The sequence below is a fragment of the Lactuca sativa genome, chromosome 3, assembly GCF_002870075.4.
Source record: "Lactuca sativa cultivar Salinas chromosome 3, Lsat_Salinas_v11, whole genome shotgun sequence".
Taxonomy (NCBI): domain Eukaryota; kingdom Viridiplantae; phylum Streptophyta; class Magnoliopsida; order Asterales; family Asteraceae; genus Lactuca; species Lactuca sativa.
Window position 1 is genome coordinate 256,165,076 of NC_056625.2, and position 27,097 is coordinate 256,192,172.

At 35.2% G+C, this 27,097-nt stretch overlaps 2 protein-coding genes across 2 annotated transcripts; one reads left to right on the plus strand and one right to left on the minus strand.

Moving 5' to 3' along the window:
* Positions 1–205: 205 nt before the first annotated feature.
* Positions 206–6,684, minus strand: LOC111883334 (villin-3). The gene is given in 20 exon segments (XM_052769944.1): positions 206–1,355; positions 1,433–1,495; positions 1,567–1,692; positions 1,781–1,866; positions 1,869–1,931; positions 2,026–2,173; positions 2,273–2,401; positions 2,512–2,649; positions 2,740–2,808; positions 2,896–2,964; positions 3,066–3,224; positions 3,296–3,396; positions 3,521–3,671; positions 3,765–3,924; positions 4,056–4,191; positions 4,369–4,546; positions 4,623–4,675; positions 4,732–4,915; positions 4,994–5,059; positions 6,607–6,684. Coding segments are annotated over 20 exon segments (2,355 nt in total). The 3' UTR covers positions 206–1,157.
* Positions 6,685–17,496: 10,812 nt separating this feature from the next.
* LOC111883296 (putative disease resistance protein At3g14460) lies at positions 17,497–22,758 on the plus strand. The gene is made up of 3 exons (XM_023879631.3): positions 17,497–21,412; positions 22,041–22,168; positions 22,274–22,758. The coding sequence occupies exon 1, from the start codon at positions 17,574–17,576 to the stop codon at positions 21,408–21,410; it is 3,837 nt and encodes a 1,278-aa protein (XP_023735399.1). The 5' UTR covers positions 17,497–17,573; the 3' UTR covers positions 21,411–21,412; positions 22,041–22,168; positions 22,274–22,758.
* Positions 22,759–27,097: the final 4,339 nt, after the last annotated feature.

A 27,097-nucleotide genomic window follows, 5' to 3' on the forward strand; every position in this document is an offset into this window, starting at 1 on the left:
CTCCTCTCTCTTTATACCTTCTCCACTTGCTTATGGTGTTTGTGAGCCATTAGAGGAGTGACACTTGTGACTCTCTGCTTTCCAAGGTCAATTCAAGGAGGAATTGGATTGTTATTGCTATATAACAATCAAGGTATGTTCTTAAACATATTTACATGTGAATTCTGATTTCCATATGCTAGTATTAGGGTTCAAAGTCTTGGATTCAAAGTATGTACAATAGAGAAACCTAGATCCGAGCTTTAGGGTTTGTATGAGTACATAGGATGTCTTATGACCAAAACCCATCACATATATCTTTCCTGCCCATCAAAAGCCATTTGTAGTTTCAGCTGACTTCTGGTAGAAGCTAGGATTTAAAAAAAGCAATTAAGTTAGCTTTATCAAATTTAATACATAAATTTGGTAACTTTTTAAGGAAATTGATAAAATAGTAAGAACATGTGTCTCCAAAGAGCCGAAACCTCCTTCAGAATCAAGAATGTTGATTAGCCCTTCCAATCCTCCCATGATTGACTCAATGAGCGACTCAACATATAAAACTGCATCTCGACCAATTCTAGTTAACTGCATCAACCAATCAATATTCAGTAAATTTCCCTTCAAAAGATAAAATAAAATTTACATATAAAATTTAGAGTAAGTTACAATTTACAGTGGTGTCCAGGTCAAGAGCATGATATTAACTGCATTGTCGACTGTCATTCCAGGTATAACCTTCATCAACACTTGCACAACGTATTCCCTCTTGTTGTAGTTGTCATTGTGTAGCATCACTCTATATGGTGGTGCCATTTTCCTTGATTTCCTAAAAAAACAAAAAAAAGGTAAATCGACCTAATCTTTTACTATATGCATTTCAAACTTTATTAAAAGTGATACAATACCTCAAGTATGAACATTCCTAATTGTATGAATATTGAAAATCATACCTGGAACATCCATCCATAACTAACTGTATGAATATTGAAAATAATACCTAATTGTATGAACATCCATCCATAACTAACTCAAGATCCTGTTTCAATATCAATTGCAAGAATAGAACAATCTGGAGAACCAGTGAGGATCACTAATGACAAAAACACACATTCAAAATCAAGTTTAAAGAAACAGCAACTATGTTGCTACTGAGGGTAAAAAGTAAATTACATGGTTCAAGAGTATATAAAGTATAAGGCGGCTATTGTCGCCGCTCTCTGGGACCCACGAGCTAGCATTCTTGGAGGTGGTCCATGTTGAGGAGTTTTAGGAGCAGTAGTTGATTTTGAAAAAGCAGAGGTTAAAGCTGCCATGGCTGATGCTCTTTGGGTGGCCCCACTAAGTTTATTTCCCGGGGGCTTAACATCTTGGCTCTGTTGTAATAAAATAATATGATAGGGGCCACTTAAAAAAAATTAATCCAAAAAGAAACTTTTTATATAAGAAATGCCTCTGCTACACAGCCTGAGCCGAAGAGTTGCACAACCTTCTTGTGGAATGCATTTCCGTGAGCCTGGTTCCATTGAGAAAGAGAAAAATGAGATACAAATTAATTATTAATTATTAATACATATGTATACATACAGTAGTTTTTGCAGGATCCCATGAGAAATATGTTGTGAAGAAGCAAGGTTCGTTTCCCTCTGTTACTCTGTATAATATAACAGATGGGGACAAGGAATCCATAGATGCAGCCAGCTCTACATATTTCTGAAATCAACTTATTAAAAAAAAAACATACCAACCAGTACAACGTATAATTTTGCATTTGTATAATTATTATTATTATTATATGTACCTCGCCAGCTTCAAAAGCCTTTTGTTTTTCCGTTGACTGTGCTAAATGACCAACCCAAACGATGACCTCAGCATGTGTATCTAATTCAAGACATCCTCTGGAAACAAGTCATCTTGTTCAAAGCTGTGAACTTCTTCAATCTCTAACTTTCCTATAGAGGAAAATAAGATGATAAAAATAGTTGGTGGATATAATCAGCAAAAATGGACATGTGAAAGATAGATGATGGTTTATGGTTTTGAAACCTTTATTGCTTATTACTTCAAACAAGTGAGGTTCACAGATGATTTCCTGTGTTACTTTGCTACTTGAGTAGCTTTGTTTTCCACCAAGTGCAAGCCAGAAAGCTAAGCTCTCTTTTCCTTCTCTAGAGAAGTTTACAGGTACTCCAGACTAAAGATATAAGAAAAAAAGAGTTGAATAAATTATCAAGGATTGGAAAGGGGTATAAAAGTAAATAAAGATGTAAGATCAATAATTTAAAAAGCATACCTTCAAAAGTTCAACAACTTTTGCTGCTAATTGCTGCTGTTCAGGTGTACTCTGGTTTCCATACCAGGTAGAAACCATTGTACTGGATTGTAGGATAAAGCAGCTATATGAATTTAAAGATGTTGCAACCTGAATGAGATTATGTATGCACATTGTCAAGTCTTAGTTGAATTAAATCCCTTCAACAATCACATGATACACAAAAATAATAGAAAGTGGATCATATTCCTAGAGCATACCCTCTCTACTTGTTGAGCTTTATTATTATGAACTGAAGTTCCTGATATTTCAATCAGTGCAGCAGTATCTGGACTGTAGGTCTCATCATGCAGTCCTTTCTCTGCAATGTAGTTTTTATAACCAGAGCTCAATCCACCCTAGTAAAAGTAAAACCAAATATTTACCATTGTTAACAGCCTTCTTCTAGAGCTATATCTTTTACAACTACTACAAGTGGAAGAGAGTACCTTGAGAACAACCATAGGCTGAAAGATAGCAACAAATTGTGGTGCTTCTTTTCCTTGATGCATTCGACCCTACGATAAGATACTAATATTTCAAAACTAAATTTATATATAATCAGCAGTGCAACAAGTAAAAAAAAGCTATTATATTTATGGCACCTGAACAGGTTTGCATTTCATAGAGTTGAACATTGAAGTAGTTTGTTGAACAACTGTTTTTTGGTCATCCTGTGATCAGACAACATAACAAGTCTTCATCCCAAATACACAATTAAAGATTTTTTTTTCTTAAAAAAAAAAAGAAAAGAAATAATATGGTTTTAGTTTACCTGGATGCTATCCTTCCCAATCCAACAGCACAGGTAGTGATCTTCTTTCTTTTCATCAGAATGGTAGGAGTAAAGACAAATATAGCAATCTCCACTATAAAATTTTCCAATATCCTCCTTGGGTAATTCCGTCTTTTCTTCACCATCAATACGCCATACCTAAAGATCCCACAATTATTTTATCTTTCTACATTAAATCTAAATGTAGCAACAAGTTTATGATCTAAAACCTCAATTTTTCCATTTTCTCCAAGCAAAGGTGGAACTTCCTCCTCTACAGGAGCCGTTTTTGTCTGACCTTTGGCAAAAGCACCTTGTTGCTTCAGCAGAGCTAGTCATTAGAACAAGAGTAGAACTTAGGGTAAGTTTTAGAAAAAGTCAAAACTAGCCCTAGAAAACTCAAACACCCATGTCCCATGTAACAAAAATATATATAAGATATAGAATGAATCTACCTGCTACTTTTCCTCTAGTTTCCTCAGGAGCAGAAGCTGCTGAAGCTACTGACCAAGAAGCAAAGTTGGATTTAAATGAACTTGTCTCATGACCTTGAACAATACGGGTTACAGGAGTTGACTTTGGCAGATTTTCTTTGAGAATAAACTCCTACAAGTGGTGGTTATATTATATAGGGGAGAATCAATAACAGATACACAACATAAAAGATAAAAGATAGTAAAAGGTATAAGAGGGAGGAACCTCAGCAGCATGCATGACAGATTTTTTATCTGGCAATGATGTTGTTCGACCAACCCAAATGAATAAATCGGTGCCACAGTATAAAAGATAACATCTGTCATTATGTAATGATGATTTTGAAAGTTCGTCTTCTATTTCCTGAAATTGACCTTTAACAATGCTGCATTCAAAATAGTTGGAACAGTTTCAAGATTTATAGATTAATTTAATGTACCCTAATTGACCAAAAGAGTAAATAGTACTTGTTACATGTTACGATTAAACATTACAACTGAAAAAATGGAATTATACCAGTAAAGTTTGGGGGGAGTTTTTTCAGGAATTATATCATCATCACTTGATACTTTCTTGCCGCCTATAGGAGCAAATCCACCAAAGAGGGCCCAAAATTCAGCTGATGGCCCCTCTGATTGTAGCTTTCCCTCATCTGCAACATATTTAAGAGAATGAAAAACAGAATATAATAATAATAAGTTAATAAGAATGATGATGGATGGATAATTGAATGTATACATTCAGTCAATTGATAGATCATCCAATCATAAATATTGAAAAAAAGGTAATGAACAAGGAAGGGATAGAACTTGGCTAACAAGTGCCCTACCAACAATTGCAACATTGCAGTTTCCCTCATGATATATTTCCTTCATATTCTTAACAACATCTAATGCTTTGAACCTTTCTTGAACATTCGTGTTGGCCCCATTGAACATAAAGATTTTATCTTTAGTGTCCAATATGAACATTTCATCATGATTCAGGGTGGAGCGCGTAAAAGGGACCTGAATAAAGAGCAGAAAGATGTTTCAAAAGATGAATAAACAATTGATCTAAAATATGTTTGAATTATATATGCACCTGTTTCAATCTGACAACTCGTTTTCCTTTACATGTGTACAACCGTGGTTCAGGCTTTTCTTTTTCTTCTTTTTCTTCTCCATCTTCTTCTTCTTCTTTTTTTCTTTTTCTTCTTCTTCTTCGGGTGTTTTGACTTCAGATCCAAAACCTCCCTCAGGTGGAATTAAACATGGTTTAAAGTATGACAAAAACCTATTAGATTCATGACCTTGAAGTTCTCGATACTCTACTGCACGATTGCTAAGAACTGAATCAAGCTCAACAACTTTTACAGCTGCTGCTCCAGCTTCATCCTAATTTACATCATGAATTTGACTATTTGTTACAGATATACACACAAGAAATTTACAAAAAAACATAGAATGAAATACCTGATTAGCATCTTTTCCCAACCAGAAATGTATATTGTAAGTGTATGCACCTGCCTTTCCAGTAGTCTGCAAGTAAACAAATTGTTGATATGAGTATCAAATTTTACCAATCTTAAAATATCAAGATCCTTGATGTATTTTTGAAGTACCAAGTGCTAACAATCTAGACCCTTATTATAAAAATAATACCTCAAAAAGATTATAGAAAAAAATTTCAAGGTAACGGTACCTGTAGGAGAGAGATTGACCACAATTTCGTTGTTACTATCTTGAAACCCTAAAGGAATTTCATGTCAAAGTCAAATCCTTACAGGTTAAATTCAGTTGCAACCAACCAGAAATTAATGATGATGAACCAACCAACCTACCAAATTTTTTCTTCGTATCTTCACATAATCAATCATATGTATCATCTTCAAGTTGTTTGTAGTTCACCCTGTCACCAGTTTCTTCATTTTACACATCTTTTCTTCAACGAAATCTTTTGATGTTCAGTCTGACATAAAAACAAACGGTTGGTGTGCACGATAAGTGTTTGGATACCGTAGAGAAAATCCTTAATTAGGGGATTTTCACCTTTTTTTAAAACAAATAGTAAAATAGAGAGAATGATAATAGAGATAATGATACGAACTAAGTACACAGATGTAAAATTTCTAGTAAATTCAGAAGAAATTCATTAAGTTCTTACTTTTTGTGAAGCAACCCCTGTTCTTGAAACCTTCATAGCCATGCCACTTTCCCCATTTTGTTAAATTTTTCTCTGGTTAAATGTACAAAAAAAAACGATAGTTAAGCAAACAGAACGAGATCTGTAGTGGTGTAGCTAGAAAAAAAACATACATTTTGTGGATTTAACAACCACATCTTCAAGAACGATGAAGGAGAAGATATGTTGGTGGTGAAAAGACAGTGGTGGAATACAGCAGCTAGAGAGAGAAAAATAGGAGGTGTGCGTTGAAGGTGTTGCTTCGGTATGCTAGTGGTAGAGACGGAGGTGCGATGAGTGATTTGAGGTGTACATGCGTGAGGCCCGACGGTTGTGAATGGTCGATGGCTGTGTAGGGTTAGAGAGAATAAGGGAGATCGAGAATCGGTCTTAGTCAATCGTAAAAACTAAATAAAAAACTAGGGTTAAAGGAGGTTGAAGTTGAAGTAAGAAATGACTAGTACTAGGGTTTACTGTGGAGCTTTAGTTATCGGATCCAAGTGTATGGCGGCTCCATCATCGAAGGATTTGGGAGGAAGAGGTAAACATGAAAGATTGCCTGATGCTAATATCATTCATACAACTTCTTGATGCTTTCGCCTCCTTCTTCGATCTCTAGATCTCTCGACGTCATTGGAAAGATTAAGGAATATCATAGGTGTTCGATTATATTAAAGGTGCTAGCCTGAAGCAGGGTTTTTAATTTTTTAGGGTTGCATTTCCCCCTGAATGCGCGTTCTATTAAAATTTATAAAGCGACATCGTTAGACGACACACATTTTATCATAGGTGTGTTAGAAAATCATGGGACCATTCTATAAATGAACATATATATATTGTTATCATTTAAATCCAAATATTGTGGCAAGTGTATAAGATTGTTGATGGACCGATATTCACTTACCATTTGTGGCTTGAGATCCCGGTTTGACTCAAGATTCTCAAGATCCCTTCCATCTCTCACATTAGGGTTTATCTCCATCTATAAATATATGTGATGAGGAGCAAATCAAAGTGAACGAAATTACTTCACAAGTTCGTTTTTTTTTTTTATTGCAAAGGGTTCTTAGAGCTGTCTTGAGATCAACTGGAAAACCAAGCTTGTTCTTCAGATCCAAAAGCTTCAATGGAAGCAGGTACAAAATCTCCTTCACCTATTTTCTTTTATCCAGATTCGAGTTTAAGATCTGGTCTTGAAAGCTTCCACATATATAGAATAAGTTAATAAAAACTAACAATTGGTATAAGAGCTTTCTCGAATTTGGTACTAGAAATTTTATGTTGGTTTAAGATCTATAACATTATATTTAAACATACCTGGTTCTTCTTCATTACGTCGTGAATTATATATTTCTTCATATGCCTGATTTTTCTTGACTGTTGATTGAAAGAAGGGTGTGAGATATTATATTTGTACTAGAGATCGCACGCTTCGTTAAATATTTTATTATTGTATGTACTCAATGCAACAACTTTGTTTGACAACCCATTTGCTTTTCTGCTTGCTTTCTGACGTTGTTTTTCAATTGTCAATTTTCTACTATTGATTTTGACAATGACCATTCAATGCTTGAAACTTGTACTATATGCACTAAATTTCATTAATATATAACCAGACTTTGGTTCATGTTTTGGTTGAATTTACTATTTAGCGAAATTCATGGTTCATAATATTGTCCTGCGTGAAAAACTAATATTGTTTAGGTAATTGGGTAAGATTTGTCTGTGAGATTATTTTTTTTTGTATAATATTCGATCTTATTAAAATAACGGCAACATTTATTCTCTTTTAAGTTATTATACATAGAATACCTTCATTGATAAATCAACTTTATTTGTTTATATTATTTTGGTATCGTTGTAAAAGAAAAATAAATAAATAAAATACTTCTATGTTATTATCGTTTTATTTGTTTAAGGCTTTATTGTGTAAATTAAAACTGCATGGTTATTTTAAAGTACTCAATTTAATAGCAGTTTATTATTGTCATGTTCAAGTTAATAAATCTGTATTTTATTTTTTACCCGGTCATTTTTTTTATGGTTCGTCAATAAATTCAGTTGTGACATTATTTATTTTCTTAGAAAATTAATTTTCTAAGAATCTAAATATTACGGTTTATGTGTTTATTGTTGCGGATACCAATCGACCCAAAGGTAGGTTGATATTTTGTCGAATAAACACATATATGATAATGAATATGCGACAATTATTTTTGGTTACATGTCGTTAACAAGTCAATCCAAAGAGGGGCTTGTTAAACGAGATGAATTATTGTCAAATATTATTATTAAATTTTATGGTTTATGTGTTTGTTAATGCGGATATTAATCGACCCAAAGGTAGGTTAATATTTGGTCGGATAAACATACATATATATATATATATATATATATATATATATACATATATATATATATATATATATATATATATATATATATATATATATATAGTGGTAAATATATGATAATTTTTGGGTTTCATGTGATTAATTAGTCAATCCAAAGAAGGGCTCATTGATTAACATGTTTTATTGTCAATATTTTTACTGCTTAAACAAGATATCTCTTAAAAGTTAATATTATTGTTCAAAGACTTGATATTAATGTTGTGTTGATACCTTGTGATGTCATAATTTGAATTTTATTGATTATAGTTATGGTTTAAAGAGCATAAAAACTAATTAATATTTTGTTCTGAAATACAGCAAATGCTAATTGTGGTATAATATCTTCCAACTTGAATCACATTCCAGTTCTCAATGGAACTAACTTTAAGGAATAGAAAGAGAACATTATGTTAGTTCTCGGCTGCATGGATCTTGACCTTGCACTTCGGATTGAGCAACCCATCCTTACTGCCACAAGTTCAGTGGAAAATAAAAGGGATGCTGAAAAATGGGATCGCTCAAATCGCATGAGTCTAATGATCATTAAGCGCGGCGTTCCAGAAGCCTTTAGAGGTGCAAACGAGTAGTCTATTAATGCACAAGATTTTCTTGCTGAAATTGAACAACGTTTTGCAAAAAAATGATAAGGCTGAAACAAGTACTTTTTTGCAAAAGATGATTTCAATGAAGTATAAAGGCAAAGGAAACATAAGGGAGCATATCATGGAGATGTCTCATCTTGCTTCAAAACTTAAGGCGTTGAAACTAGAAATTTCTGATGATTTTCTAGTTCATTTGGTATTGCTTTCTCTTCCTGCACAATTTAATCAGTTTAAGGTCAGTTACAACTGCCAAAGGGATAAATGGACTCTTAATGAGCTCATTTCCTTTTGTGTGCAAGAAGAAGAAAGGATGAAGCAGGAAACAACTGAAAGTGCTCATTTTACTAGTACCTCTAAAGGTAAGGGCAAAAGAAAGAGAAAAGAAGCTGCTACTAAGGGACCAGTGCAAAAGAAACAACATTTAGGCAATGATCAAAAGAAAAAGGAATCGGGACCTCCTAAATGCTTCTTTTGTCAAGAACCTAGTCACTTGAAGCCGGATTGTCCAAAATACCACGCTTGGCGAGTTAAGAAAGGTATAATCCATGCTTTAGTCTGTTCTGAGGTTAATTTAGTTTCTGTGCCTAGAAATACTTGGTGGATAGATTCTGGTGCTACTACTCACATAAGTGTTTCTATGCAGGGTTGCCTGAACTACCGAAAACCAAATGATGTTGAAAGATATATCTATGTGGGTGATGGCAAGCAAGTTGAAGTCAAAGCAATTGGCACATTTCGTTTATTACTAGATACTGGTTTTTATATGGATTTTCAAGAAACTTGCATTGTACCGTCTTTTAGACGCAATTTGGTTTCTGTTTCTAAATTGGATAAATCTGGTTATTATTGTTCTTTTGGAAATGGTGAATTTAATTTGTCTTTAAATTCAAATATTATCGGTATTGGTTCTCTAACGTATTGTGATAAGTTATATATGCTTGATATTGTTACTTCATATAATGAAACCTTACACGTGGATTCACGTGGTACTAAACGAAAATTAAATAATGAAAATTCAGCAACATTATGGCACAAACGCTTAGGCCATATCTCAAAAATGAGAATTGACAGGCTTGTGTCAGATGGAGTGTTAAGTAACCTCAACTTCACAGATTTAAAAATTTGTGTTGAATGCATTAAGGGGAAACAGACAAAAACCAAAAGATTAGATGCCACTAGGTCTTCAGACGTCTTAGAATTGATACATACAGATATTTGTGGACCATTCCCTTCGGCTTCATGGAATGGTCAACAATATTTTATATCATTCATAGACGATTACTCACGCTATGGGTATCTATATCTTATTCATGAAAAATCTCAGTCACTGGAAGTGTTCAAATCTTTTAAACTTGAAGTTGAGAACCAACTTAATAAAAAGATTAAATGTGTAAGATCTGACCGTGGTGGTGAGTACTATGGCAGATATGACGGATCAGGTGAACAACGTCCAGGACCTTTTGCTAAATTCCTAGAGGAATGTGGAATCGTCCCACATTACATAATGCCAGGTTCGCCTAGCATGAATGGTGTATCTGAAAGACGCAACAGAACTCTTAAGGATACGGTAAGGAGTATGATAAGTCATTCTACTTTACCAGAGCCACTTTGGGGTGAAGCACTTAAGACTGCAGCTTACATTCTGAATAGAGTACCAACTAAAGCAGCTGTTAAAACACCTTATGAGCTTTGGACAGGGAAAAAGCCTTGTTTAACTCATCTTCGTATCTGGGGATGTCCAGCTGAGGCAAGGCCTTATAGGCCGAATGAAAAGAAATTGGACTCCAAAACCGTTAGCAGCTACTTCATTGGCTATTCTGAACGATCCAGGGGTTATAAGTTTTATGATCCTGCAACAAAATCAATTTTTGAGACAGGAACTGCAACGTTTTTTGAGGATGTTGAGTTTGGGGGGAGAAATAAGGTTAGAGACATTGTCTTTGAGGAGGAATCAATCTCGATTCCTACTGTTACTTTTGACAATACACATATTAATGTGCCTGTCGGAGAAGAAGTAATTCATGAACCTCAACAAGACAATGTTATTCACTCTCCTGTTCATAATGAACAACCTCAACAACCTCAACTTAGGAGATCCACTAGAGAAAGGAGAAGTGCAATCCCTTCGGATTTCCATGTATATCTCCAAGAAAATGAAGAACCATATGGAATGATTGAAAATGATCCAATCAACTTCTCTCAGGCCATGCAAAGTTCAAATTCTCAAAAGTGGATTGATGCCATGAACGAGGAGTATAAGTCCATGCAAGACAATAAAGTTTGGGATCTTGTTCCATTACCTAAAGGTACGAAGCCTATTGGTTGCAAATGGATTTTTAAGACCAAAAGGGATTCAAAAGGTAATGTGGAAAGACATAAGGCACGTCTTGTAGCTAAGGGCTATACTCAAAAGGAAGGAATTGATTTTAAAGAGACATTTTCTCCAGTTTCAACAAAAGACTCTTTTAGGTTGATCATGGCACTAGTTGCACATTACAATCTTGAGTTACATCAGATGGATGTTAAGACAGCATTTCTCAATGGTGACATTGATGAAACTATATATATGGTGCAACCAGAAAACTTCGTATCGAAAGAATCAAAGGAAATGGTTTGCAAAGTAAATAAATCTATCTATGGACTCAAGCAAGCCTCCCGCCAGTGGTACCACAAGTTTCATCAGATAATTGTCTCATTTGGTTTTGAGGCAAATATAGTAGATGATTGTGTATATCACAAGTTCAATGGGAGTAAATATATTTTTCTGGTCTTGTATGTTGATGATATATTACTTGCCACCAATGATTTAGGGGTCTTATATGAGACCAAGAAATTTCTTTCGAAGCATTTTGAGATGAAAGATCTTGGGGAAGCCTCATTTGTATTAGGAATCCAAATTCAACGAGACAGATCTCGTGGAATTCTAGGATTATCACAAAAGATCTATATTGAAAAGATCCTTGAAAGATTTGGCATGCAAAACTGCAAACCAGGAGACACCCCTATTTCAAAAGGAGACAAATTCAGTCTCGATCAATGCCCTAAAAATGACCTTGAAGTTAAAGACATGCAGAAGATTCCTTATGCATCGGTTGTTGGGAGTCTTATGTATGCTCAAGTGTGTACACGTCCCAACATATCTTTCATTGTAGGGATGTTGGGGAGATATCTAAGCAACCCAGGTATGGACCATTGGAAAGCAGCCAAACGGGTTTTAAGATATCTACAGAGAACAAAAGACTACATGCTCACGTATAGGAAATCAGATGTTTTGGAGATCATTGGGTACTCTGATTCTGATTTTGCTGGATGCCAAGACAGTTATCGATCCACATCAGGCTACATTTACTTATTAGCAGGAGGAGCTATTTCATGGAAGAGTGCTAAACAAACTTTAGTAGCTTCTTCCACCATGGCGGTAGAATTTGTAGCATGTTTCGAGGCATCAGATCATGCAATATGGCTGTGGAACTTAGTCACGGGGCTGCGTATTATTGGTATTGAAAGACCACTAAAGTTGTATTGTGACAATAAGTCAGCAGTGTTGTATTCCAATAACAACAGAAGTTACACAAAGTCAAGGCATATTGACATTAAGTTTCTTATTGTTAAAGAAAGAGTGCAAAATGGAAAAATCGCAATAGAGCACATCGGGACAAACTCCATGATAGCGGATCCGCTCACGAAGGGATTACCTCCCAAGGTCTTTCATGAGCATACTACACACATGGGTGTGATAAATATTGATGATATTTTGTTTTGGTGGGAGTTTTACAATTTATTTTTGGGTGCTTTATTTTGGTTTAAGAACAATTATGTTTTTCTGTACAGACTTAAGAATTCGGTAAATTTCATTATTAGTTGCACTTATTTGAAGTTTGATCTCACTTCAAGTTAAAGAGGAACTCGTCGGAAATCAATTTTGATTTTGTGACCACGCATAATGTTTAATCTATGTCGTTAGTTATACTTATATATGTGACCATTGATGGTTTAGTTACATACATTGTAACAAAGACCGCATTGATCCTATACATTTATGATTAATGGACAAGACTATTTAAGGGTACCAATATCATGATAACATACATTAAAGCGCTAATATGGTTATATGTACATTTATATATTCATGGTCTAGTGGGAGATTGTTAGAAAATCATGGGACCATTCTATAAATGAACATATATATATTGTTATCATTTAAATCCAAATATTATGGCAAGTGTATAAGATTGTTGATGGACCGATATTCACTTACCATTTGTGGCTTGAGTTCCCGGTTTGACTCAAGATTCTCAAGATCCCTTCCATCTCTCACATTAGGGTTTATCTCCATCTATAAATATATGTGATGAGGAGCAAATCAAAGTGAACGAAATTACTTCACAAATTCGTTTTTTTTATTGCAAAGGGTTCTTAGAGCTGTCTTGAGATCAACTGGAAAACCAAGCTTGTTCTTCAGATCCAAAAGCTTCAATGGAAGCAGGTACAAAATCTCCTTCACCTATTTTCTTTTATCCAGATTCGAGTTTAAGATCTGGTCTTGAAAACTTCCGCATATATAGAATAAGTTAATAAAAACTAACAAGGTGCCCTCCGTGTTTTTTTAGACACTAATTTTAGGGCACGTGGAAATGCGTATCCTAAATCCTTTAAATTTTGCCAGAGATGACATTATTTTTTGGACACACACAGTTGCGTATCATAAATCACCGGGTGTCATGGTTTGCGCGTCGTAAAAGGCTGTTTTTCTAGTAGTGTCGAAAGACAAAATTCTTATTATTGGTGTATATGTTGATGACTTGATCATTACCGGTTCGAACATCAACGACATTACTGAATTCAAGGAACAAATGAAGAAAGAATTCAAAATGAGTGATTTGGGATTACTTTGTTACTACCTTGTAATCAAAGTTTCGTAAAGGAAGTAGGGAATATCTTTGCACCAAACGGCTTATGCAAAGAAGATTTTAGAGCAATTTGGGTTGCTAGATTGCAATCTGACAACATCACCAATGGAACCTAAGTTAAAAGCTAAGAAGGATGAAGATGGTGAAAAAGTTGACCCATCCGAATATAGGCGAGTGGTAGGTTGTTTGAGGAACTTGACTCACACTTGACCTTACTTATCATTTTCTGTTGGAATTGCAAGTCGTTTCATGGAGGAACCAACCACTTTATATTTTCAAGTTGTGAAACACATCTTATGATACGTGAAAGGAACTGTTCATTATTCATTATGGACTTAAATATGGAAAAGATCGTGAAATTGAAGATTTGGTTGGTTTTACTGATAATGATCTCGGAGGTGACCCTGTTGATAGCAAGAGCACAAGTGGGATGATTTTCTATCTAGGAAGAAATGCAATAATTTGGCAATCCCAAAAGCAAACGATTGTTGCTTTGTCCACATGTGAAGCTGAGTTCATAGCAGCTACAACAACAACATGTCAAGCCATTTGGCTTGCTAATCTCGTGAAGAGCTCACGGGACATCATATCATGCCTATCACCTTATACGTTCATAATAAATCAGCAATCGCATTGATAAAAAAATCACGTGTTTCATGGTCGAAGCAAACACATTGACATTCGTTATAACTTCATACGAGAATATGTAGAACATTGGCAAATTATAGTGGAATATGTCAACTCGAAGGATCAATTGGCGGACATCTTTACAAAGGCTTTAGTATACGTGAAACATGGTGAATTGCGAAACATGATCGACGTGACGATTCTCGAGCCAAGTTCGGTTTAAAGGGGAGAATGTGAGTGTAAACCTAACTTAGGTGACTTGGGTATGGACCTGACATGAGTAGCTACACCACCCTCTTCTGTTGACAAATGAATGCCTCCTTTGTTGACAATAACAACTAGAAATGGCAGCCACTTTATCTCATACAATGAACACAATAAATTGCCATGGTACTTATAGTGGCTAGCTTTAGTATAAATAGATATTGTAATCTCAGTTGTAAGGCACCACAAAACAAAGAGTGATAGAGAAATACTTAGAGTGAGTATATGTAATACAAGATTCTTTTATTTTCTTGTAATATTGAGCTAGTAAGCTCCTCCTTTTGTTCTAGTTTTGAATAAAAGTGTGTTTCAATCCCAACAAACAATATATGTGTGATTAATCATATTATACATTACATCCCCAATGAACGAGTATTGAAGGGTATAAGCGTCATTTTATAAAACCTGATTAGAAAATAACGATAGTATGCCACTTTCGACACAAAAAATTAAAAACTACACGCCCAACAAAATCTGCTTGCTTCCCTATATTAATATTTGAAAAAAAATGGATATTAGTCATCTTGATAAAATATTGTATTGGTAGAGAAAACTATTAAAGTAAAAACAACAATTTTGAAGTTCTTTACCTTTTTTCTGGATAGGACGATTACATCTGCAAGTGTAATGGGTCAAGGAGGAGAGAGATAGCACTATGGATGCATCATCATTTTACGTTGCAACTGCCAAGCATTGTAAGAGTTCAAAGGTATGGCCATTTGGGTTTGAGAGCGAAGCACCGGAATCTATTAGGGTTTGAGGGTGATGAAAAACTGATATACTAACCTAAATTATCCATGTTATAACGAAAAACTCGATAACATTGCAGCTTGATTACGTTCCAGATTCTTTGCTAGTCAATCGAATTCAAATAGAAAGAGGATTATATTACCGATTTATTGGAATAAGATCATATACCAAAGGAAAGATAATGGGATAAAAATCTGAGCCAGAGTCTAAAGCCGAAGGGCAAAAATGGTATTTCACATTTTAAAATACTGAATGTGGAGGAGATGACGCGTGCCTTAAAGGTACTCTTTCATTATAATAGGAGAGGAGATAAATTTTCCTACATTTTTCTTTACTAAGATTGATATAAAGGGCAGTTACACCAGCCGCTGACTCGCTGGTTACACCATAACTGATTACGGGAGGCCCAGTAATAAAACTTTGGCATGGCAATTGTAACAGTTAATTAAAGGCCCAGTTATCTACAATTGCCTTTTATATTCTGCAGTGGTTGATAATAGCTAGAAGGTGCAAAATGAATATTAAAATTGTTTTAGCTTCAAAATATTACCTACTCCCTTTTATATATATCAATGTTCCAGAAGTTGACATGAAATTTGTCAACTGCCAGCTACAATATACAAAATCATATTAAAGATTCACTCACTAATAATATTTACATACCAAATGTTCACATGATTTGGCCTTTAGGTAGTAGATTATGCAACTGTTGACTTTTTAAGACTAATTCAACCTCTAAGTTATATGCTTATAAAAATCAAAGAAATGTTAATCGAGTTATAGAGCTAATGAAAAGTAAAGAAAACAAAGTGAGCTGAATAGTGGAGACAGTTTCACCCATCTAAACACTAAATTCACAATTGACAATCTAGATAGCAAATACCTTGTATAAAAGATTAGAGACAACAAAAGTGGTAAGAGATAAGATCTTGCAAAAAATAGTGGTTATAACGTGTCTGTTTTTGTATTCATTGAGATAAATATTGCTACCTACAATGCTCTTATATCAAACAGTTCATGAAGCGATATTCAGAACTTCAAATCCACAATCCAAATTTTCAGAATTAATATGGTCAAGTAGATAAGCTACAAACTAGCCATTGGCAATGAAACTATTTCAGTACCCAACAAAAAAGCTATGCAAGTATGAATATGGATATTGAAATGAAACAGATTGTTATGCTTAAACTTTGGAAAATCTAAATTTGGTTCATCAAACAGATTAATCAGCTTAAATCCATCAATTTTGCAACTTGAGTTTCATATTCATCCACAACCACCATTGACGTCATCATCAAGAGTAAACATGTTACAAAAAAAATGAAAGCTTATTCCAGATATTTCTTAGGCGTGGCAAATTAATAATTCAATGAGAGATCACATCATTCTTGTTTTGAGATTTCACTCAGGAATTTTATCAAACACATAGCGAGCATGTAAAATTACCAAACAGAAACTTGTTCAGACGGACGATCAGTGAGCATGGAAACTCAAAACGCTTGTTGGAACCTTATAAAGAAAACAAAAAAGTCAAAAAACCTTAGTTGCGTTGCCTATGGAAAATCAACTTGCATCGATTAGTAGAGAAATACATGGAGATATACATATATATACATACATACACGCTGAAACATTTTCTTCAATTAATGGGTGGTCAAAATCTAGAGATAAAATTGATTAGAATACATTCGTTGCAACTTGTTTTCAGATGAATACATGTTTTAATCTGGCAATGATAGATACACATAGGGATATGATTCATTTGAAAATGCCAAGAAAACGGTGTCAGCTGCTTGGAACATGTAAAAAATCGTTATAAGATATGTTGTCCTACAAAATGACGGATTAATTACTCTAGAAAATAGTTGATTAAGAAGATAACCTCATTGAACATATTTTGGTTTTTGGATATAAATGATGTTATTAGATGTAGAACTCAAACTTCCATATTAGAAACATATTTAAAAAAATCGCTTAACTAATTTCAACTGATGTGGAAAAATGCTGATTATTAAAATGATTTGAAATAAAAAAATCACATACTCCCTGTTCATGTTGTCCAGGGGTTGATTCGCATGTGTTGGCTTCCACCTTGAAGTGCAAAGTAATATAAAAAATAAAGAGTAAACGAGTGATTAAATAAATATTGTATTTTAACAGCCAGCTAGCTAGGTGGAAAAGATATTATAAACTGTTGACATGAACAATGGCTTGAAATCAATATAAAGAATGGCCTGAATCCTTCTTTTTTCTGCACTCATTTTATCTGCATCCCCAACATACATACATACCAAGTGCTCCCATTTTACCTGTACACTAAAAGCGATGACTGAGTTAGTTGTTTCTGCCTTTTTTTCATTGTTCTTTAATAAGCTGACCTCTGAAGCCTTGAACAAGATTGCCTGTGACGAGGGAATCGAGTCTGAGCTCAAGAAGCTGAAGATGTCATTAGATCAGATCCAAGCTCTGCTTAATGATGCTTCTCAGAAGGAGGCAACTAATGAATTTGTTAGAAGATGGCTGAATGGTCTCCAACATTTGGCTTACGACATAGACGATGTTCTTGATGATCTGGAAACCGAAGATATGGAACGTGAGTTCACTGAGAACTCTGGATCCACCATAAGCAAGGTAAGACAGCTTATCCTGACTTGTTGCACAAATTTCTCACTAAGTTCTAGGATGCATGGCAAGTTAGATGATATTGTCACCGAGTTACAAGAACTAGAAAAGGCAAAAACTAATCTTGGTTTAAGTGTGATAACAAATGAAATGGCAAAAGTTAAAAGACATGAGGCCAGTTTGGTAGATGCAAGTGTTATAGTTGGACGTGAAGGTGATAAGAACGCATTTGTTCAAAAGTTGTTAAGGGGTAAAGATGAATCGTCTACTCAAAACTTTAGCATCGTGCCAATAGTTGGTATGGGTGGGGTAGGTAAAACAGCTTTAGCTAGGCTTTTATATGATGAAAAGGAAGTGAAGGATCACTTCCAAGTCAGGGCTTGGGTTTGTGTTTCTGATGAATTTGATATTTTTAGTATAAGCAAAGTGATTTATCAATCTGTGACTAGGGAAACCAAGGAATTCACAAATTTAAATATGCTTCAAGAAGCTGTTAGAGAGAAACTTAAGGACAAACTATTTTTAATAGTGTTAGATGATGTATGGTCTGAAAGCTATGATGATTGGGATAAGTTAGTGGGCCCATTTCTTATGGGGGCTCCTGGAAGTAGAATTATCATGACAACTCGGAAGGAGCAGTTGCTTAGAAAAATGGGTTACACTCATCTAGAGCACTTGCCGAGTCTGTCACATGATGATGCTATGCGTTTATTTTCTCAACATGCATTGGGTGTAGATAACTTTGATTCACATCCAATACTTAAGCCCCATGGTGAAGGGTTTGTAAAAAAATGTGATGGCTTGCCTTTAGCTTTAAGAGTACTTGGACGATTATTGAGGACGAAAACAGATGAAGAAGAATGGAAGGTGTTGTTAAACAGTGAGATTTGGAGGTTAGGAAATGGAGATGAGATTGTTCTGGCTCTTAGACTAAGCTATAATGATCTTTCTGCCTCTTTGAAGCTGTTGTTTGCATATTGCTCCTTGTTCCCCAAGGACTATGTGTTCGACAAGGAGGAGTTGATTCTGTTGTGGATGGCAGAAGGGTTTTTGAAACACTCTACTACAAGCAAGTCCATGAAAAGCTTGGGTCACGAATATTTTGAAGAGCTGTTGTCTAGGTCGTTTTTTCAACATTCGTCTGATGACGAATCATTGTTTATGATGCATGACCTCATGAATGACTTGGCCATTTCTGTCGCTGGAGATTTTTTTTTAAGGTTAGATATTGGGATGAAGGAGTACGGTAGGAAGGATGCTTTGACAAAGCTCCGCCATATGTCATTTGTTTGTGAGCATTTCATGGTTCACGAAAGGTTCATGCCACTCAAAGGAGTTAAAAATTTGAGAACAGTTTTAACATTGTCTTTAGGGGTGGTAAAAAGTTGGGAGATGATTTTCATATCGAATAAGGTCATAAATGACTTACTTCAGGAGTTACCATTGTTAAGGGTCCTAAGTTTGAGCAATCTTAGCATAAGCGAGGTGCCAGAAGTCGTTGGAAGTATGAAGCATTTGCGGTATCTTAATCTATCCCGGACTGAAATCCAGAATTTACCGGAAAATGTTTGCAATCTTTATAATTTACAGACGTTGATTGTTTCTGGCTGTAAGTATTTATTTAAGTTGCCCGAGAACTTCTCAAAGCTTAAAAATTTGCAGCATTTTGACATAAGGGATACTCCGCTATTGAAGAAGATGCCCTTAGGGATTGGTGAGTTGAAAAGGTTACAGACTCTCTCCAAGATCATTATTGGAGGTGAATCCGGCTTCTCATTAACCAAGCTTAAGAACTTGCAAAATCTGCATGGTAAAGTTTTTATAGAGGGGCTGGGAAATGTGGAAAATGCAATGGACGCACGTGAGACGAACTTCTCGCAGAAACGACTTACTGAGTTAGTGTTGGATTGGGGTTCTGAGTTTAATGTTTTTCGAACGGAAACTCAAGAAATGGAGATCCTCAATGAGCTGAAGCCTCATAATGGCACTCTAGAAAAACTCCGAATTGAGTCATATAGAGGTATAGAGTTTCCAAATTGGGTTGGGGATCCCTCCTTTTGTCGATTGACTAGAGTGTCGATAGATGGCTGTGAAGAATGTACATCTCTACCAAGACTTGGGCAACTACCATCACTGAAGGAGCTATTTATTGGTGAGATGAGTACGGTGAAGGTTGTAGGTTTGGATTTACTTGGAACCGGCCTTGCATTTCCTTCACTTGAAATCCTACGGTTTGAGAGTATGTCAGGGTGGGAGGAATGGTCAACAAATAGTGGGGCGTTTCCTTGCCTTCAAGAGCTTCATATTGAAGATTGTCCTAATCTGGTTCAAGTCTCACTTGAAGAACTGCCTTCATTAAGGGTTTTAAAGGTAATAAAATGTGGTCATGGTTTATTGAAAAGCCTGGTTGATGTGGCTTCATCAGTTACTGTGTTGGAAATAGACGATATTTGGGGGCTTACTGATAAATTGTGGAGAGGTGTGATAGGGTATCTTGGGACAGTTGAAGAAGTAAGCATCAGAGGGTGTGATGAAATAAGATACTTGTGGGAATCAGAAGCAGAGGCAAGTAAGGTTCTTATGAATTTAAAGAAGTTGGATTTAGGAGAATGTGAAAATTTGGTGAGTTTAGGGGAGAAAGAGGAGGATGATAGTGGGAGCAGCCTAACATCATTTAGGAGGTTGAGAGTATGGGATTGTAACAGCTTGGAGCATTGCAATTGTCCAGATAGTCTTGAGTCATTGATGATTCATGGTTGTGATTCAGTTACATCCGTCACCTTCCCAACAGAAGGAGAGCAGAAGCTCAAGTCACTTTCCATCACCGATTGCAAGAAACTATCCGAAGAAGAGTTGGGAGGAAGAGAGAAGACAAGAATGCTTATAAACTCAAAAATGCAGATGCTTGGCTCTGTAATTATACATAATTGGCCAAATCTGAAATCCATCAATGAATTGAGTTGCTTCATTCACCTCACCTGGTTGACAATATCAGAGTGTCCAAGTATGGATTCATTTCCTGACCATGAGTTGCCAAATCTCACCTCTTTAACACATCTGACAATTCAAAAGTGTAAAAGTATGGACGCATCCTTTCCTCGTGGGATTTGGCCACCGAAATTGAGTTATCTTGGAATAGGAGGTTTGAAGAAGCCCATCTCAGAGTGGGGCCCACAGAATTTCCCAACCTCACTTGTTAGCCTAAGATTATATGGGGGACTATATGATGATGTGAAAAACTTTGATCAATTGTCACATCTTTTTCCTTCAACTCTTACATATCTTGAAATAAATGGATTTCAGAAACTGAAATCGATTTCAATGGGACTCCAACACCTCACATCCCTTCAACGTCTCTACATCTTCAACTGCCCAAAGGTGATAGATCTACCAGAAAGATTGCTGCCTTCACTTCTTGTATTGTGGATTGAAGGATGCCCAAATTTGAAAGAAAGGATCAGAAGAGGAGGCTCCTATTGGCCCCACATCTCCCTTATCCCCTGCTTTGAGATAGACTCTTTAATAACAAGTTCAACTTGAAGGTACGCCCCTCTTTGTGCCTTTGACTTCATTTAGTTTTATTATGTACAAATTGAACAATTGATTTGCTCATTCAAACAAATATAATCTGTATACAAGTATGTAGTTCCTCAAAAATTATGTTTGTGTCTAAATCTTTAGTTAACATGAATTTGCTTACTGATTTTTGGATTGTACTGTTTTATTTTTAGTTTATGAATATGACTATGGTTAATATGGTTATCGTCATAGAAGGGTGATCACCATGAATTGCAAAATGAATGAAAATGGTTACCAAGTCAAATACTTTAGAATTGAAATAAGTATTAAATTTGAACAGGGATTTGTTGTAGAATTATCATTATTTGTTAACGTTGTAATATACCTTAATTATGAAATCATGATAATAATAATAATTTAATAAAGTTTAGACAAACCGATACAAATATGTTTAAATCATGAATATATTCGACGATGTATCATCTAAAAACTACCAGGGTTGTACCCATGAATATATTCCATTTTCACACCTTTAATTCTTTAAATATGATTCCATACATTTGTCAAATTTCATTTGAACACTATTTAATTTAAATTCATGGCTTATTAATTGATTTGAAATTTATTTTTGTCAAAATTCCACACTTACAGCTAAGCAATAAAACATGAAAGGTCGGAGTCTGCAATGAATTTTGAAATAAAAGCATTAGAGGAAATAAAAGATCAAATATTGACTTACAGGGGAAGACATTGATATGGTGCTGTTTCTGCTGTACACGGTTGGTTTCTGTTGGAAAACAAACCCTTATGTTGCCAGTGATTTCCAGAATTTACTTCTTATTTTCTTGTTCTAAATTTGTTTGAAATGGAATCTTGATTTATAGGTGAATGACTTACTTTCCAACAATCATCCAGGGAAATTAAGTGCAGAAGTCCTGTTGATGAAGCTTCAATGCTTTTTATGTGCCAACATCTTTTCAATCATTCAAACTACGCTCAATCTCTTCAAAACCTCTTTGTTGCAATCTTGTTATGCTTTTACATCACTTTGTAAAGGTCTCTATTTATCTGATTGTTAGATTGATTGTCTAATTTCTACGGTCAATGTCGGGAAAATATCACTGTAGCCCTATAAAATCTTGCCTTTTATTTTAAAAGGCCCATTGTATTTTTTTAGTAGCCTAGGGGCTTAAAGTCCAATGTTACATGTTAAAAAAGCCATTATCGACAAAATGTAAGGGTGAACCAGTCATCTTTTATAATCCTCCATAGCTTCAAATAAACTGAACTACAAGTCAAACCCTTAATCTTTGTGTTGCTCTATTCTTAATGGTATTCCCTACGTGAACAAGAGTCCAACTTCTGGGGATTTAATCGTGTTTCGTTTCAAGGAAATATTTGTGCAAAACAACCACATGAATGAAATACTCGAAGTGGAATCTTTTCTGAATGCTTGGTCCATTTGGGTCAACCGAGACGAAAAAAGACCCCAAAGGAATCAAACCTTTTTGTTGTGATTTTCTAATATATGTTTTTGGTGATGAATAATTGATGACATATGCATAAGCCTTAAAAGGGTCGTCCACTTAATCATTATCAAACATGTCGTACGTTACAAGTTATCAATGCTTATTTCTGGCATACGAGTCATCATTCATGAGTATCACCACAAAGAAACTCAAAGCAATCAACATGATGTTCAAGCATTGCATCACAAACCATCCTTCTGAAGAGGCATATCTGAGAGATAGTTTTTTTGGTCATCCACCACAATACTCACCAACTTATTCTAGCTTACATCCAACACACTTAATTTGTAAAGACATGCCACCTCCTTCGACAAACACCCCGCTATATTTGTGTTGGTTAGCAACAACAATAGTTCTTCCATCGTGTGTGCGAAGTTTGCTATGCTTGGTAGGAGTCATCCTCCTAAGTTGTTCTTCACAAAGACTACCACAAAAGTTGTGGTCGACCTCAAATTCGAAGGAATCATAGACGTTAAACGATTGTTGTTAATGAAAATTGTATTTAGATTCTTGTTAAAGATCTGAGGAGGCAATGGCCCTTCGAATTCGATGAAATGTATGCTGACAAATTTTAGGCTATGGGAGGGACATGATGCCGGAAAAGAGAGGTGTAACACCCCAAAATTTTCAAACTTTAAAATGCTATGGTTTTAAAATCTTTTTGGGTAATAATACATATTAAAAATAAATAAATTAATTAATAAACAAATAAATAAAATGGTCCCACAAAAACAGTTAAAATTAAAACTTTGGGTGTTACCATTAAACATCATATAACCATAGCAAGCAAATACGAATTACATCAATAACATTAATAAGGAACTTGACAAGTTCCACTCCATTCTCTATCTCTTGACTTCTAACTGTCATCTAAAATATTTTCTTCTTAATTGCAACCTGGAATACATGGCATTAAAAAGAGATATGTAAGACAAAAATGTCTCGTGAGCTACGTGAGTTTTAGACCATAAAACAATTTCGATCATTTTCAGAGAAAAACTTCTTTCATGCATACCGTAAAACATTTTCAATCATATTAATGAAAAATCATTTCATACATAGCATAACATATCATATCATAAGTATCATTTCTTAGCTTATCATTTCATTAGCTTCTTTTCCATTTTAATTCCATTTCCCTTTTTCAATTAAGGGCTAATTCCGACATTAAACTGTTGCCATTTTTATACTTAGGTCCTAGCAATATCCACAAGTCTATACTAAGGTGGAAATAACAAAATCAGTCCACCAAGTCATCATTCATGTTAGGACATCTATCTCGTGAAGGGGATCAGCTACCCCGATATATTCCTTTATATCCCTTATGGAGACATCATGGCAAGAGCAATATATTCATTTCATTACTTTCGAATTCTTTCCAATTTCTTTCATTTCTTTTTATTAGTTTCCATTTCTTGTCGTTACTTTCCATTCTTTACATATTTCATACATTAACATTAAAAATTCATTTCAAAAGCAAAGCATCTATATTTCAAAACATTCGATCTTCCAAAACGTTCTTTTCTTTCAAAAACATTCTTGCATTCAAAGCATTCTTTCAAAAAATCATTTCCAAAAACATTTGACACTTTCATTTCAAAACCATTTCATATATCAAATAATAGTGTTTCAATATCATAAAATCATTTTTCCATGTATCCCAAAGTGGGAAAATGCCAACAAGTACTCACCTTAATCACAAGAAGGCTAGCTAGCCCTCTTCTACTTCCTTTCCTTAGAGCAGCACTTTCGAACACTACTTATATATCAAGTAGGTGAAAGTAAATCAAATGACCAAAATACCCCTCAAGGGTCCCATTACTAAATTTTACTTCTTTAAACTATTTCTTATGAAAAACTATGAACATAGGCGAAAACCACGCTTAAATCCAAGTTCATATGCAAAAGTTATGAGGAAAATACTAAACTTTAGATTTTTGTTCTAGTTGGACACTCTGTTGTCTGTGTGTGAGCCGCGTGCCTGACAACGCAGGCATGTCCCGTAGCAGCCCAAAAAATCACTTTTGAGTCCTGAACTTGTTTGGGTGGTTTTGGTCTTTTAGGTAACCATTGTTAACACCTTTAAAGGTTTCCAAACACTACTAGAGGATGTTTTATCATCTCAGAATATTCAACTTAATTCATTAAGTCCTCAATCAAAATGCTAAGGTCATAATGCTTATAAACACTCAAATAAAAGGGTTTAAAGAGGTTTGATAATCGAGTAATGAAATGAAATCAGAGTACTAAAGAATTATGAACACCAAGAGTAAATATAATCCTGTTTCAGCTCGATTCTGCTTTTGAATACAAAGAGTTTTTAGACAGAATACAAGGTGAAAAGTTCTTTGTAACTCTAAGTAACAACCCCTATGTGACAACCCGACATTTTTACATTGTGAAATCGATCCATATATCTATAATTCACGTGATATTAGCATCTTTTAGCAATATGTTGGGTCCGCACGAGTGTCTTAGGCTTAGTATATCATAAATATGGACCATAGGAAGGGTCAGGAGGGGTGTTACACCGTAAAATCTAGCCAAAGACACCAAGAGGGGTGTGTGCGGCCGCACACTAGTGTGTGCGGCCAGCCAGCCGCACACCCAACCGCAAACCCCCTTCAGCCTCACACTCGACCCTATATATAGTAGAGAACCCCTTCCATTCACTTTTGGCTGCACTCTCTTCCTCTCTCTACTTTCTCTCTCTAAAAACATCACCTAAAAACACCTAGAAGGCCTCCAAAACGGGAAGAACATCATCTTTCAACTTGTTATAGAGGTAAAACACTTGAATCCAAGCCCAAAACTCAAAATGTTCTTCGTGTTCTTCACTCCTTGAAGGAGTGCGGCCGCACACCTTCATCATGTGGTCGCACACGTTCAAAACACCCTCCAAAGTGAGAGTATGGTCACACAATCGACACATAAGACTCAAACAAGGAGTGTACGGCCGCACACCCCTGTGTACGTGTTGGGAATAAAACCCTAATTGAGATTTGATGAACAAGATGCGGAAAATAAGAACAAACACAAATATGAAGATTATGTTGAATGATCACTCGATTTATTGAATTGTGAGGAACAAATTACACTTAAGAAATAAGAATCTAACTCTACAGAAACCTCACAACGTGGCGGCTACATTTTGCCTCACTCCTTAACCCTAATAATGAATAATACATGACTATTTATAGGAAAAAGACAAGTCTTGGGCTTTTAACCTAGAACTCATCAAAGGGGCCCATTGCCATCATCCATGGAGTGCTTTGAAACCCTACAATCTCCCCCTCAAAGTATGGAATGGATGACAATGCTTTAACTTCCAAAACAAGCATCTAGCAAATTAAAAGATTTGCAACGAGGAATATATGAAGCAATCCACGAATCTTGATTCTTCAATAGTCTTCAAACACGGGCTCTAGGATATATAAATCAAGCACTGAAGTAATGTCTTTAAACTTCATTTTCGAATGTAATCCCAAAGAATCTTCATGAAAACCAAACCCGCCATAAAAACCCATTTCAGAACAAAGAAACTGAATCACTTCTTGTCTTTGAAGAGCTCCCCCTCCAAGTCACAATGATCTTCAAATAAGCTAATGATATAAGCCATCAAAAAATATCATGTAACAACCCAAACTTTAAGATTCGTAATGCCACTTGATCGAGAAAATACAAGAAGTCGGAGATATAACAAGTCCTTAGCAGAGCTCGATGAAAAACTTCCGCTGTAAAGGATACTTCTCTGTAAAAGCTTTAGCAGAGCTCGATGAAGAACTTCCGCTGTAAAATCTACCTTCATAATTCTACCACAAGCTTTATCAAAAATCTTCAACTTTGAAAAGTCACAAATCTAATTTCGAATGGCCATACCAAATTCTCCCCCGATTTATAATCAAAAACATGATTATAAATCCTTCAAATGGTCATGAGAATGATCTTGAATGGATAAAAATTTACTAAGCACCCCCGTGACAAAATGATATTAACGATGAAGTATAAAATACGAAAAAGTCGTGAAAATTTGACGTTATCACGAAAAACGACTTTCCAAACCGCCAAGACTTGATGGAATCCATAATTTTCTGTTCACAAAAAAATATGTGCGTTAAAGAATTCAAAACTGTTCACCAGCCCTCAAATTTGTAAACTTTTCTGAATATAGGGCAGAAA

What these genes read in the sequence shown, in the direction of transcription:
- LOC111883296 (XM_023879631.3), top strand. Translation starts at nt 17,574, where the DNA reads ATGACTGAGTTAGTTGTTTCTGCCTTTTTTTCATTGTTCTTTAATAAG.